Source organism: Nerophis lumbriciformis, linkage group LG01 (genome assembly GCF_033978685.3).
Source record: "Nerophis lumbriciformis linkage group LG01, RoL_Nlum_v2.1, whole genome shotgun sequence".
Taxonomy (NCBI): domain Eukaryota; kingdom Metazoa; phylum Chordata; class Actinopteri; order Syngnathiformes; family Syngnathidae; genus Nerophis; species Nerophis lumbriciformis.
The window spans coordinates 46,354,177-46,370,000 of NC_084548.2; the positions used below are offsets into that span (position 1 = coordinate 46,354,177).

A 15,824-nucleotide genomic window follows, 5' to 3' on the forward strand; every position below is an offset into this window, starting at 1 on the left:
GTCTCTTTAATTGACTGCATGGCTGCCAGCTCCTCCATGATTTGAAAGTCTGCAGTTATCCCACGTAAGAAGATGAGCAGCTTGGTGGTGTCACGTACATCGCAGCTCTCATCCAAAGCCAGCGAAAAACAGTCAAAGTCTCCGGGCATTATCAGTGCAACAGAGTCCAATAACTACTCCTTAATAAACTCTCCGTCAGAAAACGCCTTACTTTTTCTGGTGATTTTGTGAGAAATTATGAAACTTGTCCTGGCAGCTGCATCTCTGGGGGTGTGAAATTTGGCAAAAAGTCCTTGTTGGGTTTGCAGTTTTACCATCAACGCATCAGCCTCCCTTGCACGCTCTTCATCAGACAGATTCCGGTATTTTTCCTCGTGCTTCGTCCTGTAGTGGCGATTGAAATTATTTTCTTTAAACACAGCAACATGTGTACCACACATTAAGCACACGGCTTTACCTTTAATTTATGTAAAGAAATACTTGGCAGTCCATGTCTTGTTGGAAACACAGCATTTGTCATCAACTTTTCTCTTTTTAGCGTCTCATCACTTGTCGCTGTGCACCTTCACTCACAGGTTACACACGGACATACGCCCATAAATAACACTTTTCAAAATAAAAGCAGCACAGTTGTATTGCACGCACGACATAGATGTTTTTCAAACTTTATTTTGTAAATTGTGATTGCCGCTGTTCACATTCAGTCACAATCACACACGCGCATACGTCCACACAGAAGTAATATAAATAACGCTTTTCAAAACAAAAGCAGCACCGTTGTATTGCACACTCGACATAGATACTTTTTAAAATTTATTTTGTAATTTATGATTGGCCTCACGCGGGCCGGACAGGGACGCACAAAGGGCCGGATGTGGCCCGCGGGCCGCAGAATGCCCGGGTCTGTCATAGACTGTATTGGACAATATAGTTTACATACGAAATGTCAATTTCCATTTATTACAAGTAATAAGAAAATGTAAATCCATTTCTTACCTATCAAGGAGGAAATTAGCAAGTTTGGCATCAGATGAAACAATCTTCTCCGCCTTCAATCGTCTCCATCTTTCAAAGGCACCCCCGATACAAATCTTCGTTTTGTTCCTGGCTTTGTTATGAATAAGTTGAGAACTATAACACCGCCTTTTAGATTTACTAAGGTCTGACATGTTTAGTAATTTTACCAGTGGCAGTATCTCGACAAAGAGGGCGGTGCGTAGTTGGCAACCTGAATGTGACACACTCACTGACTTTCTAATTGGTCAAACGGTGGAGGGCGGGGCATTGAAAATAAAACAATAACGATATTTTGGGGCTGTAAATCTAATTTTGAAATGAGCATATCCTGGCTGAACTACCGTTATCAGTTATAGAGATATTCAAAAAGAACATGATTTATTAATGCCTTTTGACATATCAGGGCCATTTAGTGATGACTTGACATGAAAATATTACATATGGCACCTTTAACAGTAAAAAGCAATCATAACCACACTATCACTCTTTTTCCTATGCTGCGTTTTGTCATGCCTCTTTAAAGTCTAGTTATTGTATTGGGGATATTAGAATATTTAGCTATTTCACAATGGATTGACCTTTCCATAGTTAATCATTCATTTTTATGTGTAGTAATAATTTAATGGGTACCAGCCAAACTACATGTCCGTATTATTTTGTCATCTTTGTGCAAATCCTCTTGGTGTAATTGTTTAAATGTGTCCACTAAAGAGATTTGTGAAGCAGCAGCTCTTAATTTTCTGCTTTATAAGCTCTGTGGTCAAAATCACATGTGCTGGGCATATTGTTTTTACCATTATAGCGCTTCTCATTACACCACATGAAATAAAAATCTATTGATGTCAGACACTGCACAGCCCATCTGGATGGGTCAATAATGTGTGCGATGCGCCTCTTATCTTAAGATCAGGTCAGGTTAAGGCTGTTGGAAACAAATAGATCTCTCTTGTCATCATGTTTGAGCGCCTTGTGACTGTGCTTGTGATTTTCCATACATGCTTTAGTGCTTTCAAAGAACAAATATGTAGCTGAAAATTTCCAGCCTATCTGTCTTTTGCATCTTACATTGTGATGTTTTTATGCATTTGCCGTTAACCAACGGTTAGCAATAATTGTTTTTATTTGTTGTTTAAATGTTATAAAACATTTTCTTACCGTTACTTTGCAGCATATTTAATGACAATAATTGCACTTTTTTGTTTTGATAACGCGGATGGCATAGACCACAGGTGTCAAACTCAGGCGTCGACAAAGTACCTGATCTTTTCTTACTACCGGTAAATGTATTTGTTTTGTTTCTGTTTTGACTGGAAAAAAACTATGTATTAAAATTAAATTGCATATCTTTTAAACTTAAATAGTATCCAATATTGCTACAAATATATTATCATACTTACTAAACATTTTTTTGTCAAAATAAAAATACATATTTAAAAATATGCTTGACTTAAAGCAAGTTATCCATCCAATTGTACCCTGTAAAAATGACAAGAAATTTCACGGTACAAAGTAGAGTGGTTTTTACAGCATGTTACTGTATCGCTTATTTTGTACGATAAAATTCTGTTGACTGATCTGCCAGTTATATTACTGTAAAATCTACTATTGTTTTTACGATGTATTACTGTAAATGGAAAAACAGTACCACATTTTTTACAGTAAAAAACTGGCAGCTCAGTCGACAAAATCTAACCGTAAAAAACAGTGATAGTTATTTTCATCCAACCATCCATCCATTTTTAACTTACAGTATTATGTTGTAAAAGCCACCATAAATTTTACTGCAAAATTCGGACAATTGAGCTGCCAGTTTTTTTCTGTAAAAAATAAGTCATACTGTTTTTCCATTTATCGTAATATGTTTTAAAAAAAAACACTTTACGGTACAATTTTGGTGACTCCGCTGCCAGTTTTTTTATCGTTGTTTTTACGGTGTATTACTGTAAATAAAAAAAGGGTGCCACATTTTTTCACGGTAAAATTGCCATAATAAAAAAACAAAACAGTGGTACTGTTTTTCGTAAAAAGGTGGTAGAAACACTGTTTATATTAGAGTAAAATTCTCGTGACTGAGTTGCCATTTTTTTTCTACTGTAAAATGTACAGATTTTTTTAAGGTGTACGTAAAAATTATATATGAAAATTAAATGCATTGGCAAATTCATATATTATTCGCTGATACAAGCAGCCTTCCGAGGGCAGCCATAACTGCGATGTGGCCGTCAAATAAAACGCGTTTGACACCCCTTGCATAGACAGTTTCACATGTCTTTTATCCACACTATTTTGATTATGCATGTTTTTGTCGCCCTGGTCTATGATTTCTTCAAAACTGATATGGTTAACATTATGAGCAAAAATAAAACATGAAAGAATCCCCATTTCCAGACGTTCCTGTTCTTCCATAGACAAGATAGCTGGTGTTACCACAAGCATCTTGAGGAAAACATCAGTAGAAGAGAACGTCAATTAGAATGTCTCTTGTTTTTTACCACCTGGTCTATTCTTCTTTCTTAGTTTTTATGCTAATTCTGACTATTTTGCCCCTCAAGGGTGCTTCTGATTTTTGGGATCGCATTTGGCTAGACCCTTTCTTTCCATCAAGACTTTGACCAAAGCCCTTCTTCTTCAAAATCAATCTTTAAAACGGTCGTCGCAAATTACACTCCTCTTGGTCGGTTCCATTTTACATGGGTAGATTTAACTGACGAGGTCCTTAATTTCCTCATATTTCCATCATTTGGAAATGTATGCAGGCTGACCCCTTCTTTAGTTGTATTGCTACAACCTGCAACAGTGCATCTGGCAGACGTATTTGCTAATCCCTTCAAATTCTGCGCAGAAATATGATATGGGATGGAGAAGCTGACAAAACACATACCTTGCAATATGAAATTGCCTCCAAGACTTCTGTAGGTGACGTCAGCAGGCTCATGCAGGCCCACCCACATTTTGGAGCCGAAAGTATGCGTTCCAAAATGTGCTGAAACCTGTTAGAAAATAGGCCAAACATCACTACTGTGTTTATTTTGGGGGTAATTTTACTTTTAGATATATTTAGGCCTAAAACAGGGGTCGGCAACCCAAATGTTGAAAGAGCCATATTGGACCAAAAAAAACAAAACCTAATCTTTCTCGAGCCGCAAAAAAATTAAAGCCTTAATGTGTTAAAAAGAAGGCAACCCATGCTGTGTCTATATTAGCTATAATACCTTTCTATTAAAATTACTACGTGTCGCAGGCAGATGCAAATCTTTGTTGACAGAAATGTTGAAATGTAATATTTATTCTACACATTTTTACAACATCGAAAAACATTAGTAAAACGGAGGCTTCTCAGAAGGTGAGATAACTTCTGGGAATTACTGGCTTAGAATGGCCAAAGGTAGGGTTGTTGGGTATACCGGTACTAATAAAGTACCGCGATACTAATTGATTGAAATCAATACTATACTGCCTTTGAAAAGTACTGATACCGTTCATTCATCTAAGTGCCGCTGTGTGGCGGTTTGTCAAAACGCACACAAAAAGTGCATACAAGCAATAACATCGGGGTGGGGAAGAATGGCAAAAAACGATAATTCTACTGGTTAATAAAGAGTGTGCGTGAAACGCAACATGGAGGTATTTGGGCTTCAAAACTAACGGTAAAGGTGACGCTTTAAACAAGGAAGCGCCACGCTTCAACTGTTGCTTTAAACACGCCTCGCCAAATGTGCCGATTATACCACCTTTGCTTCAAACTTAGGTAAACATTTAAATAATACGCATTCGGATCTGCACAAGGAGTTATAAGAGTGACAGGTAATAATATAGTTGTTCCACCTGCCCTGCTGTTCGCTCTGGTGCAGATCGTAGTAGAGGCTAAGATCTGCTTTCCGGTCAGAATTCAAGGCTGCCGATTTGTGACAATCTGGTTGCTTTATTATTAGTTTTGCAGGACACAACCGGACCCATTCATCACTTTACTGTGCAGTGCGCGCTCCTCTCTCTGTACTCGCCCACTCACTCACTGACGTCCTTCAGCCAACAAGTTGCCATTCTCGCAAACACAAATACTGTACGCTACTCTCAAAAGTTAACAGCTTCTCTGTTGTGCACATGTATATACAAAATATGTAGATACGTAGATGCACACACAGCTGCTTGGCTTGATGCTAAATATTAGCTGAGTTAAGACCGTCCATCGAACTTCAACTAATGACTGAATTTGGTCACAAATTGCTACAACTTGTTTTATCTTTAACAGATGTGTGTTTTACCTGCTCCATGGCTTATCTGGGTACATTTATCCATAGTTTTGTTTTTAGTACTTACCAATAATTACATTTTTCTTCAAGCACATATGAACATGAAGCATTTAATATAATGTAAATAAAGCTTTTTTATTATATTCAAATATAATCCTTGATTATGGCAGACTATATGTAATATGGAAAATTGTAAATTGTTCTTTGAGTGCAATGAGAAAAACACATTGTGTTTAATGCCCTTTAATTTATATTTTAACCTTCTAAAATTGATCTCTGAGTGCAACATTGTATTGTAAGATTTTCTGTTAAAATAAAAATAAAATTGACACTTTTTCATAGTGCACTTTATTTGAAAAAGTATCGATATACATTTTGCTACCGGTACCATACCAAATTATTGGTATTGGCACAACCCTAGCCAAAGGAACAGATGTGTGTGTCCAAGTTAAAGGAAATGGCAGGCTGTCTTCTTCTAATGGATTTATTACAATCTTTGCAAGCTGGGTAACGTTTGCTGCGGTCTATAACGGTACACAAACAAATCAGAACTGCAACCAATATTACATACAGATATTATGTCATGAGACATGCAAATATAAATTAAATACACAGGGGACATAAGTAAAGGAAATGAAATAAGCTCAAAGATGCCTTGGCATAATGATGCAATATGTACATACAGCTAGCCTAAATAGCATGTTTGCATTGATTAGCTTGCAGTCATACACTGACCAAGTATGCCTGGTTAGCACTCCACACAAGTCAATAACATCAATAAAGCTCACCTTTGTGCATTCACACACAGCATAAAAAGTTTGGTGGACAAAATGAAACAAAGGAGTGGCATAAAACACGTCTTTCTGTAGCAGCGCAGAAAGTTGTACACGTAAACAAACTACGTTAAGTTCAAGGACCGCCGAAATTAGTAGGACAAAATGGCGCTCGCCAATTACTCTCATCAGTGAAGCGTGTTTAATATAAACAGTGGGATGTCTAACAATAAGGAAGCTTTGTGTGATGTTTCTCCTCCTACAGGAACCATATTAAAACATAAAATGTATATTTTTCCATCGTCTTTTTTTATTTTCATACATTTTTGAAAAAGCTCCAGGGAGCCACTCGGGCGGCGCTAAAGAGCCGATATCAGCTCTACAGCCGCGACCCCCGGCCTAGAACTATGAAATAAGTGCAAATATTGTCAGCATTAGAAGGGCCCTTTATTGTTTAAGTTTTGTTTTGTGTGCAGTATTGTCTCCAAGGAGCTTATGCTATCATTGTGTGTGCGCGTGGACGTGTGCGTGTGTGTGTACATGTTCACTTTAGTTGATTATGTCCCAGATGCACACTCACCTACCTGCTTTTCTGGTCACCAATTAAATTAACCAGCAGGGAAGTTGGCTGTGTACTATGCTCCAGCAACAGTTGTCAGGTATAAATCAAATGATGTAGTGTACTCAATACAATGCAATTAATTGTATTTGCTGGTTGGATGCAGCCACAGTCTCATGGCCTGGATTTTAAGACCCAAAAAAGAGGGAATTTGAATTATTGCTGCCTGCAGCATCAACGTCAGGAATTCCCCAGTCACCTTATATATTGGCTCCAAGTGATTCTGTCACAGTCAATGCTGTTTCAAAATGATCGCTTAAACTTGTTTGGCCCTGGAAACATATCCCTTGTTAATTTTCTGCCTATGCAATGGCATTTCGAAATGAATAATGGTGTTGGAACTCTTGGGAATCTGCACAGGTGTGTTGGACCCTGAGGGTTGCTAGAGTTTGGTGGAAGAATTTGATCTCTCCCTGGCCAGCAGGTGATCTGCATCGTTGAGAGTCAAGTATACAATAAAGACATTACATTCTTTTCTACATTTAATATCCACTCATGCTTGGTGGTCACCAAAGTTTAGTTTTTTTAATCCACTATTGAAGCATTAGCACAGAAACGGCAAATGTTCGTCCATCATAAAAAAAAAAGATCTAAAATATTTTTTTGTTTAACGCAGCCCAGAGCATTAATGTATCCGATTACTGGATGCCATTTTTACCTGACTCAGTGATGCATGAGAACAGCACCTTATCTCAACTCTAATCTTACCTCTCTGTGCTCTGATTGGTCAGAGGCAGATTAGCAGTCGTCCTATAGTTGCATGCGATGAGAGGCACAGAGTACGTGACACTTGTCCTGACTCTCAGTGCGTTGGATGAAGGCTGACATGTTGGCAGTGGTGAGAGACTTTTGTGACATTTTATAGCTGTAACTGTACCATTAACTTTCACTATTAATCATGTACACAGACTGTTAAAATTTGGCTTAGTTTCAGCTGATTCATCATTGCTTTGTTACATTTGTGGTGTGATGCTTCCTCTGTTGTAGATAAGCTGTGACTCTGCAACACAGCAGAGACTGAATGACATGTGACTTGTTAAACTATCTGGAATGGCAGCCATCTGTGCGGAAGCAAATATGCAGGAGTGAACTCTAACAGTGGATGCACGTTCAGTGTTAAAGCGCAGCCACATCATTTATTGCAAGGCACCTTGTTGTGGGCGGAGTTAGCCATGGCAACGTCCACATTGCTGGAATGTTTTGCCGGAGCTTGGCAGACGCGCTCCCTGCCGCGCCCTCTTCGCCTTGCCAGACCTTTCCAACCAATGCGATGCTACCCGGAGGCACCGCGTCACCGCTGGCAGTGTACGTATGCTGGTTGAGACTTTATGAAGCTATCATGTCTCTTCTACTAGTAAGCACAAGCCGAAGGCATGAATCATTTTGTTTCCCGTCCAACTGAGTCTGCCAGTCACAAAAATACTCCTACTTGTAAGCGGTGCTATTTATGAAAACCTTTTACTCTTTTTTTTTTTTTTTTTTAACCGTGTGCACTAAATTTCTCTGACAGGTTAATTCACGACTGAGCATTATTTCAGTATGGGCCTGTTGTATTGAAGATGTTTGTGTATCAAAACATTTGCAAACATGATAGCACATTCTCAACTAATCTACTATATTTATGCACAGAGGATTATTCATTGAACAAAATAAGGAGCGCAATCCATTTAGCTGACTTAATGGATATGTAGAATTTATAGTGATCATCAGAATGCCCACAATATTGACAGAAAAAAAATACAAATATAATTATTTAGCACACTCATTTATCAAATCTAAAACTGTTCTGCTGTAGCTGTTTTGCCTCTTTATTTAGCATGTCTGAAAAGTGCTTGTAATCTGGCAGTTGCGCCAAAATAGCTGTAATAAAGGGGGTGTATGAGCTGCAGCTAAGTCCATCGTATGCTTGTCAACATGTTTGAACTGTCATATATAACAAAATAATAGATATAATTCCTTTTCAGCAATATGATTTTATAATTTCATAGCTGCTGGATGACTTAAGGAGCTGAATAAAACAAATTAAATTTATGTTTTTTGGTAGCCACTGGTGTTTTCCAGGGCACGCTCGCAGTTAGTGCCAAGATCTTCCAGGGCGTAACTTCAGCAAGCTAAAAAGTGGGTTCCATTGTAGATGCACTACAGCAGTGGTCCCCAACCACCAGTCCGGGGACCGGTACCGGTCCGTGACGCATTTGCTACCGGGCCACAGAGAAACATTAAATAATTTATAAACGACTTTATGACATGATACAATGCACATTAATGAACATATAAAATACAAATGTGGCAGATTGTAGCCAAAGGCTGATTTCCATCTGCATCTCATTGCAAAGAAACAAGCCCAGGGCTCCCACTAATTAAGCGTTACAGTGAGTTGTATTTTTCATGCACTTATCTTTCTTGTATTTATCTGGCACAAGTGAAAAGCTGGTGCCTGAAAATAATGCCTACATTAAACCAGTCTGCCTCTAAAATGCCCAGAAAGAGTAATACATAGATAACTACTCAGTGGCCTAGTGGTTAGAGTGTCCGCCCTGAGATCGGTAGGTTATGAGTTCAAACCCCGGCCGAGTCATACCAAAGACTATAAAAATGGGACCTATTACCTCCCTGTTTGACACTCAGCATCAAGGGTTGGAATTGGGGGTTAAATCACCAAAAATGATTCCTGGGCGCGGCCACCGCTGCTGCTCACTGCTCCCCTCACCTCCCAGGGGGTGATCCAGGGTGATGGGTCAAATGCAGAGAATAATTCCGCCACACCTATTGTGTGTGTGACAATCATTGGTACTTTAACTTTAACTTTTAGATGTTTGCTACATGTGAAAATGTGCAAAACATAGCAAAAACACCAAAGGTAGGACCATGATAACATGAATGTGCAATAAATGAGTGTCTCCATAGTGGAACCCACATAGTGCACGAAACAACTTACAATTTCAAAAACAAATGAACAAAAAACGTAGCCGTTTACAATTTCAGAAAACACAAAAGACAAAACAGTTTACAGTTTCATAAACATATTGTGTTCTGTAAATGTAATTTGTTTCATAAAAGGTAAAATGTTATGCACTTCCAGGCCACCGTACTGTTAAGAGAGTGTTTAGCTAATGTACAGGAAAGGAAAACAACAAAAAAGCACTTCCTGTACTCTTGGGGAAAGGGTAGCCAGATTCTTCTGAAGGTGCATCATCGACAGGTTTGTACTTGGTCTCTCGGCCAAAGACGACTTCATAAAGCATTCGAATGAAAAAAAGACTATTTAAGGTTGCAGTATTATGGCTGGTGAGTTCCACCAATCTATCGCTTATTTTCCTGTCTTTGGTTGCGCTGTCAACATCTCATTCTTTGGCTGCTCTGCTTTTTCTCCCTCCAGTCCCTAGAATCAACGGTTACTCTAAATCGGAGCGCACAGCAAGGGACTCGGCCATGGGTTATGACAGCACCTCGGTGATGAGCAGCGAGCTGGAGTCCAGCTCGTTTGTTGACAGCGAGGAAGACGAAGACGCAAGCAGGTAATGTCTCACCTGCACCTTACTGGAGTCTGCTATCCTGGAACCATGCAGTACAGCATGTATTTGTGGCTTTTAAGTTGTTAAAAAAGAAGATGGTTCATCTATTTTGGCAGTTCTGCCTTTGAACACTTTGAGCAACATATACAGATCACTGATTAGTCGGACACGACCCCGCCTTCCGCCCGATTGTAGCTGAGATAGGCTCCAGCGCCCCCCGTGACCCCGAAGGGAATAAGCGGTAGAAAATGGATGGATGGGATGGATACAATATAATGCTCTACTAAGTCAGAGTTAATGGATAAGTCGACAAGTCGTATTATGAAGCCTACACATATTTATTGGCTCTAATTTTCCAATCGACTTTTAAAAACAACTTAAGTTATTTTAAGGCATGTGCCTAAAAACAACAAAGATGACTAATTCATTCATAAATATTTATTCATACTGTAACTGTGCTGCTCATTCAGCTGTTACAAAAATTTAAATGAGTCTTACATTGTAGTCCTTTTTTTTCTGTCCTGTCCAGCTACTCAGGCAAATCATATTGTTGATGTACATGCCCATATTTGCTTTACAAAAGAGAAGTGTGGGATACTTCTCTTGTTGCTTTATTTGTATTTGACTTTATTATATGGATTTATATTAATGTTTGGTGCAGCTGGACCGGAGCAAGAGTGGATATAAACAGAAAAAAAGGAAGACAGAGGGGAAAAACTGTGGGGACATGAGGGGATAAGACAGAGACAACAACAACAACAATAACTACAACAACAGATCCGCATCATCATTGTTGTCCATTTAAAAGAAAGGAAAGGCAAAGTGCTATAAAAACAATTAAAGGCCTACTGAAATGCGATTTTCTTATTTAAACTTGGATAGCAGTTCCATTCTATGTGTCATACTTGATCATTTCGCGATATTGCCTTATTTTTGCTGAAAGGATTTAGTAGAGAACATCGACGATAAAGTTCGCAACTTTTGGTTGCTGATAAAAAAGCCTTGCCTGTACCGGAAGTAGCAGACGAGTAGCGTGACGTCACAGGTTGTGGAGCTCCTCACATCTGCACATTGTTTACAATCATGGCCACCAGCAGCGAGAGCGATTCGGATCGAGAAAGCGACGATTTCCCCATTAATTTGAGCGAGGATGAAAGATTCGTGGATGAGGAAAGTGAGACTGAAGGACTAGAGGGCAGTGGGAGCGATTCAGATAGGGAAGATGCTGTGAGAGGCGGGTGAGACCTGATATTCAGCTGGGAATGACTAAAACAGTAAATAAACACAAGACATATATATACTCTATTAGCCACAACACAACCAGGCTTATATTTAATATGCCACAAATTAATCCCGCAAAACAAACACCTCCGAAATCAATCAATCAATCAATCCCCCCTCCCGTCCATACAACCCGCCAATACAACTCAAACACCTGCACAACACACTCAATCCCACAGCCCAAAGTACCGTTCACCTCCCCAAAGTTCATACAGCACATATATTTCCCCAAAGTTACGTACGTGACATCTACATAGCGGCACGCACATACGGGCAAGCGATCAAATGTTTGGAAGCCGCAGCTGCATGCGTACTCACAGTACCGTGTCTGCGTATCCAACTCAAAGTCCTCCTGGTAAGAGTCTCTGTTGTCCCAGTTCTCCACATGCCAATGGTAAAGCTTGACTGTCATCTTTCGGGAATGTAAACAATGAAACACCGGCTGTGTTTGTGTTGCTGCAGCCGCCCGCAATACACCGCTTCCCACCTACAGCTTTCTTCTTTGCTGTCTCCATTGTTCATTGGACAAATTGCAAAATATTCACCAACACAGATGTCCAGAATACTGTGGAATTTTGCGATGAAAAACAGACGACTTAATAGCTGGCCACCATGCTGTCCCAAAATGTCCTCTACAATCCGTGACGTCACGCGCAGACGTCATCATACCGAGACGTTTTCAGCAGGATATTTCACGCGAAATTTAAAATTGCACTTTAGTAAGCTAACCCAGCCGTATTGGCATGTGTTGCAATGTTAAGATTTCATCATTGATATATAAACTATCAGACTGCGTGGTCGGTAGTAGTGGGTTTCAGTAGGCCTTTAAACTTGTTCATATATATTTTTTAAAACAGTTAAAATAGCAGCAATAAAAACAACACAACACTAAATCTAACTCCCTTAAAATGAAAGAAGCATTTTGTGATGATGTTTAAAGAGCTGCACACTGGTATATTGACTGTTGATTAACTCCTGTCCATTATAGCACTCCATAGCTTGAATTGCATCATTGAATAATTCTTAACATGTTGGCTATCTATTAGATAGCATGTTTAATCTTATGATACCGTAGCATTGTTGCCTAATGTCTTTCTCTGCGTGTGTCTGTTTGTGCACGCGATGTCTGTTTTGTTTCTTCTTGCATTGCAAATAGACGCCGTTTTAAAAAGTACTTGAATTGATGTAGACAAAGTTTAGCTGGCTGACTTTAGCTAAAATGATAGTTAAAGTTATTTTTAACACAACTTTGTCTCACACTTATTAGCTTGCTAGCAGGGTACCGAAGTTGAGTCCAGACGTCCCGACATCATGCCTCCGCTTTAAGTGCTCGCGTATCGTATGTATCACCATAAAAAACAAGGTCCGCTTTGCAAAAGGAGCAAGGTATACATATTTTTAATAAGAATAGGAGGAAATGTTCTCACACTTTAAATCAGTGGTCACCAACCTTTTTGGGCCATGAACCAAGGAAGGATCACCTTTTGACGCTGTTAAAATAAGGAACAAATTCCTTCCAACTCAAGGCTTTTATTTGATAATAATACACGCCTTAGCTGTTGCCACATTTATTTTTGCTCAAACTTTTCAGTTGGAGAAAAAAGACACATTTTGCAATGTATAGAAAATATGAATTGCCATGTAATTTTTTAGCTTATGAATTTGCTGAAAATTAAAACTCGAGACTTTCTATTTGGCAATATTACACACATTTGCTGTTGCTACATTTAGTTTTGCTCAGACTTTACATTGAAAAAAACTCAACATATTTTGCAGTTAACAAACAATATGAATTGCTATGTACTGTACATTTAAAGCGTGTGAATTTGCATTATTTAATTTTCAACATGTCACTCAAGTCAGCGTGATGGCTGTGACGGAACACTAAGTTTTGTGTACTTTGGCTCATAATTGCACACGGTTTGTCTGAAGTAGTCTATCAGTAAGGCAGCTCCTATACTTTGATTTTATTATGTTCATTTGTGAAAAAGCCATTTCACAGGCATCCAGTTGTAGTGCACAAGTAGTGAGGAGGGGGAACTTCTCTCTGCAGTCCCCGAAAGTCGCTGTTCCCTGCTCTGGCTTTCAATTCAATGTCATTTTGCAAATCAATTATTTCCATGTCAACATCAATTTGTAAAGCAAAAGCATGTTTGAATTTGGCTGCTACCTGTTCTACATCAAAGGGTTTAATACAATAGCAGCAATGTCCTCCATGACATTTACCTCTCCAAAATGCCCACTAACCTCTGCTGTCACTTTGTCAAGGTGTGTGCAGTACACCTCTGGGTGGAACACAGCTTTGTCCTTGATGTTTTGAGATTTTTTTTTCCAGGTTAGGTAAATGTGTTTGCTTCTTTTTTTCCCCAGATGAGCAGTCTAAACACACAATTTGGCCTTGAATGCATTCACTGCACTTATCTTTTTGGCCAGGTGCTTCTTTTTCCCTGAATTTCAGTGTTGAGAGCATTCCGTTTTGAGTTTAAATCTGTCGAAACCCCCAGGTGAAGCAGCCATGCATCAACGGACAGTTATTTGTGCTTATTACTCATTGTCAGAAACTTCTTGATTTCTGGCAGCAAATCAACAAATCTTTGCAACACTCTGCCATGACTCAGCCAGCAAACATCAACATTGAGAATTAGGTTACCGTAAGTGGCGTCAAGGTTTGGCTTTTATTGAGTTGATTAGTTAGTGTCGGGACATGCGAAAAATCCAAGATTTTGCCAACAAAGGCATGCTGATGAATGATTCAATGGTAGCTCATAAAGTGGGTAAAAATCAGTATCATTGCGGCACCGCCCAATAAAGCCCACATGCATGCATTGATGGCGCTCCATCAGTAGTGATCGCTACCAGTTTACGGGTGGGGATGTCATTGTCACACACATATTTTGCATTGCATGCATTGAAAATATAATCACATTTTGTTCTGTCTATTAAGTGCAAGCGAGTGAGAATGTCCAATAATGACATTGTGACGAGTCCTTTTTTGTCCACGTCCTCTGACATGATTCGATCCTTCTCGTCACAGTTGCGGGTCCGAGTGGGATGCTGTCGATAGCTGCGCTGATTTTGTTTTCGTTTTTTAAATCGCTGAAAAGTGTGTTGGCTGTAATATTCATCTCCTCCTTGAATTTTTTCTGTCAGTGAATGGCTTTTTATTTAGCCCAATTTAGCCCACTTACACAAAATGTTGCTTCTGTGGCAGCCTGACGTCGCACAGTGTAGCAAAGAGCTACTGCTGTGCTTTCAATTGTGATTTTAGCTCCTCAACTTTTTTTGCACGAAGTGCAGTATGTGGTGGAAAGAGCTCCTTGAATTGTGGGTGGTTCATGTTGTGATGCCGCTCCAGTTTACCTTTTTACTTAAGGTTTGAGTTTGGTGGCATAACAAACATGAACTCTTATCTGTGACGAGCAAAAAATTAACTTTTCCTGCCATTCTGGGTGAAAATTATATGCTTTGGTTTTCTTTGGTGGGGTCTCCATTTTAGCTGCGTATATACCTAGCAAAAATGAGCTCCCATGAGAGCGTCTCGCGCTGCGCGTGTTGTATGATTAACAGGCAATATTGACAAATGACTGCATGGGACAGCACACTTTTTCATTGGACAATGGACACACTCTGGGTGGGAAAGGAGGATACCAGCATTTTCTTTGGTCACGCTCCAGGAGGGGAGGAAACACAAACCACATCACTGATGTGATGGGTTTTTTCTATATCATTAACGAGATCTACCTGGAGAGTCCCAAAGATCGACCAGTCGATCGCAAAACGACGGGTTGGCGACTCTTGCTTTAAGTGTTTTCACTGGTCATGTTTTTGCGAGTGGCGGCGCAGACCCGCTTCTGCCCAGAAAAACACAAGTGATGTCATCACGACTATTGTCGACAAATATAATTGTCGGCGACAAATTTTAGTGTCGACATTTGTCGACAATGTTGACTAATCGTTGCATCCCTATTTTAAAGCCAGGACAGGCAAACTGCTGATGAAAGAATATTTTTTTTCATTTAAACAAAGGACAGTCAAAATAGCAGCAATAAAAACAAACAACAAAACACCAAATCTATTGACCTTCCTCAAAAATAAAAGTGCATTTTGTGATGGTGATGTGTTTCAAAAGCTGCACACGTGTAAAATGACAAAGTTTAGCTGATGGACTTTGGCTAAAATATAGTTTGAGTAGTGGGTTTACATAATTCACCCACAGAACTTTAGTTAGGGTTTTGCTGAGGGACACATATTGTGTGTTGTGGTTGTAGGGCTAAGAAGCAACTGTCCCATATACTGATCCATTGTTAATGTCATTAAAACAACTAGCTCTGTCCTTACGCGCTACATTATAAAAAATATTTTTTTACAC

At 39.3% G+C, this 15,824-nt stretch overlaps 1 protein-coding gene across 2 annotated transcripts in view; it reads left to right on the forward strand.

The window, feature by feature from the left end:
* LOC133622051 (segment polarity protein dishevelled homolog DVL-1-like) overlaps positions 1 to 15,824 on the forward strand; it is an 87,651-nt gene that overhangs the window by 46,578 nt on the left and 25,249 nt on the right. For both annotated transcript variants that reach the window (XM_061984594.1, XM_061984602.1), the window contains exon 5: positions 10,039 to 10,177. In XM_061984594.1, the coding sequence (XP_061840578.1) occupies positions 10,039 to 10,177 (139 nt within the window). The remainder of the gene's footprint in view (positions 1 to 10,038; positions 10,178 to 15,824) is intronic.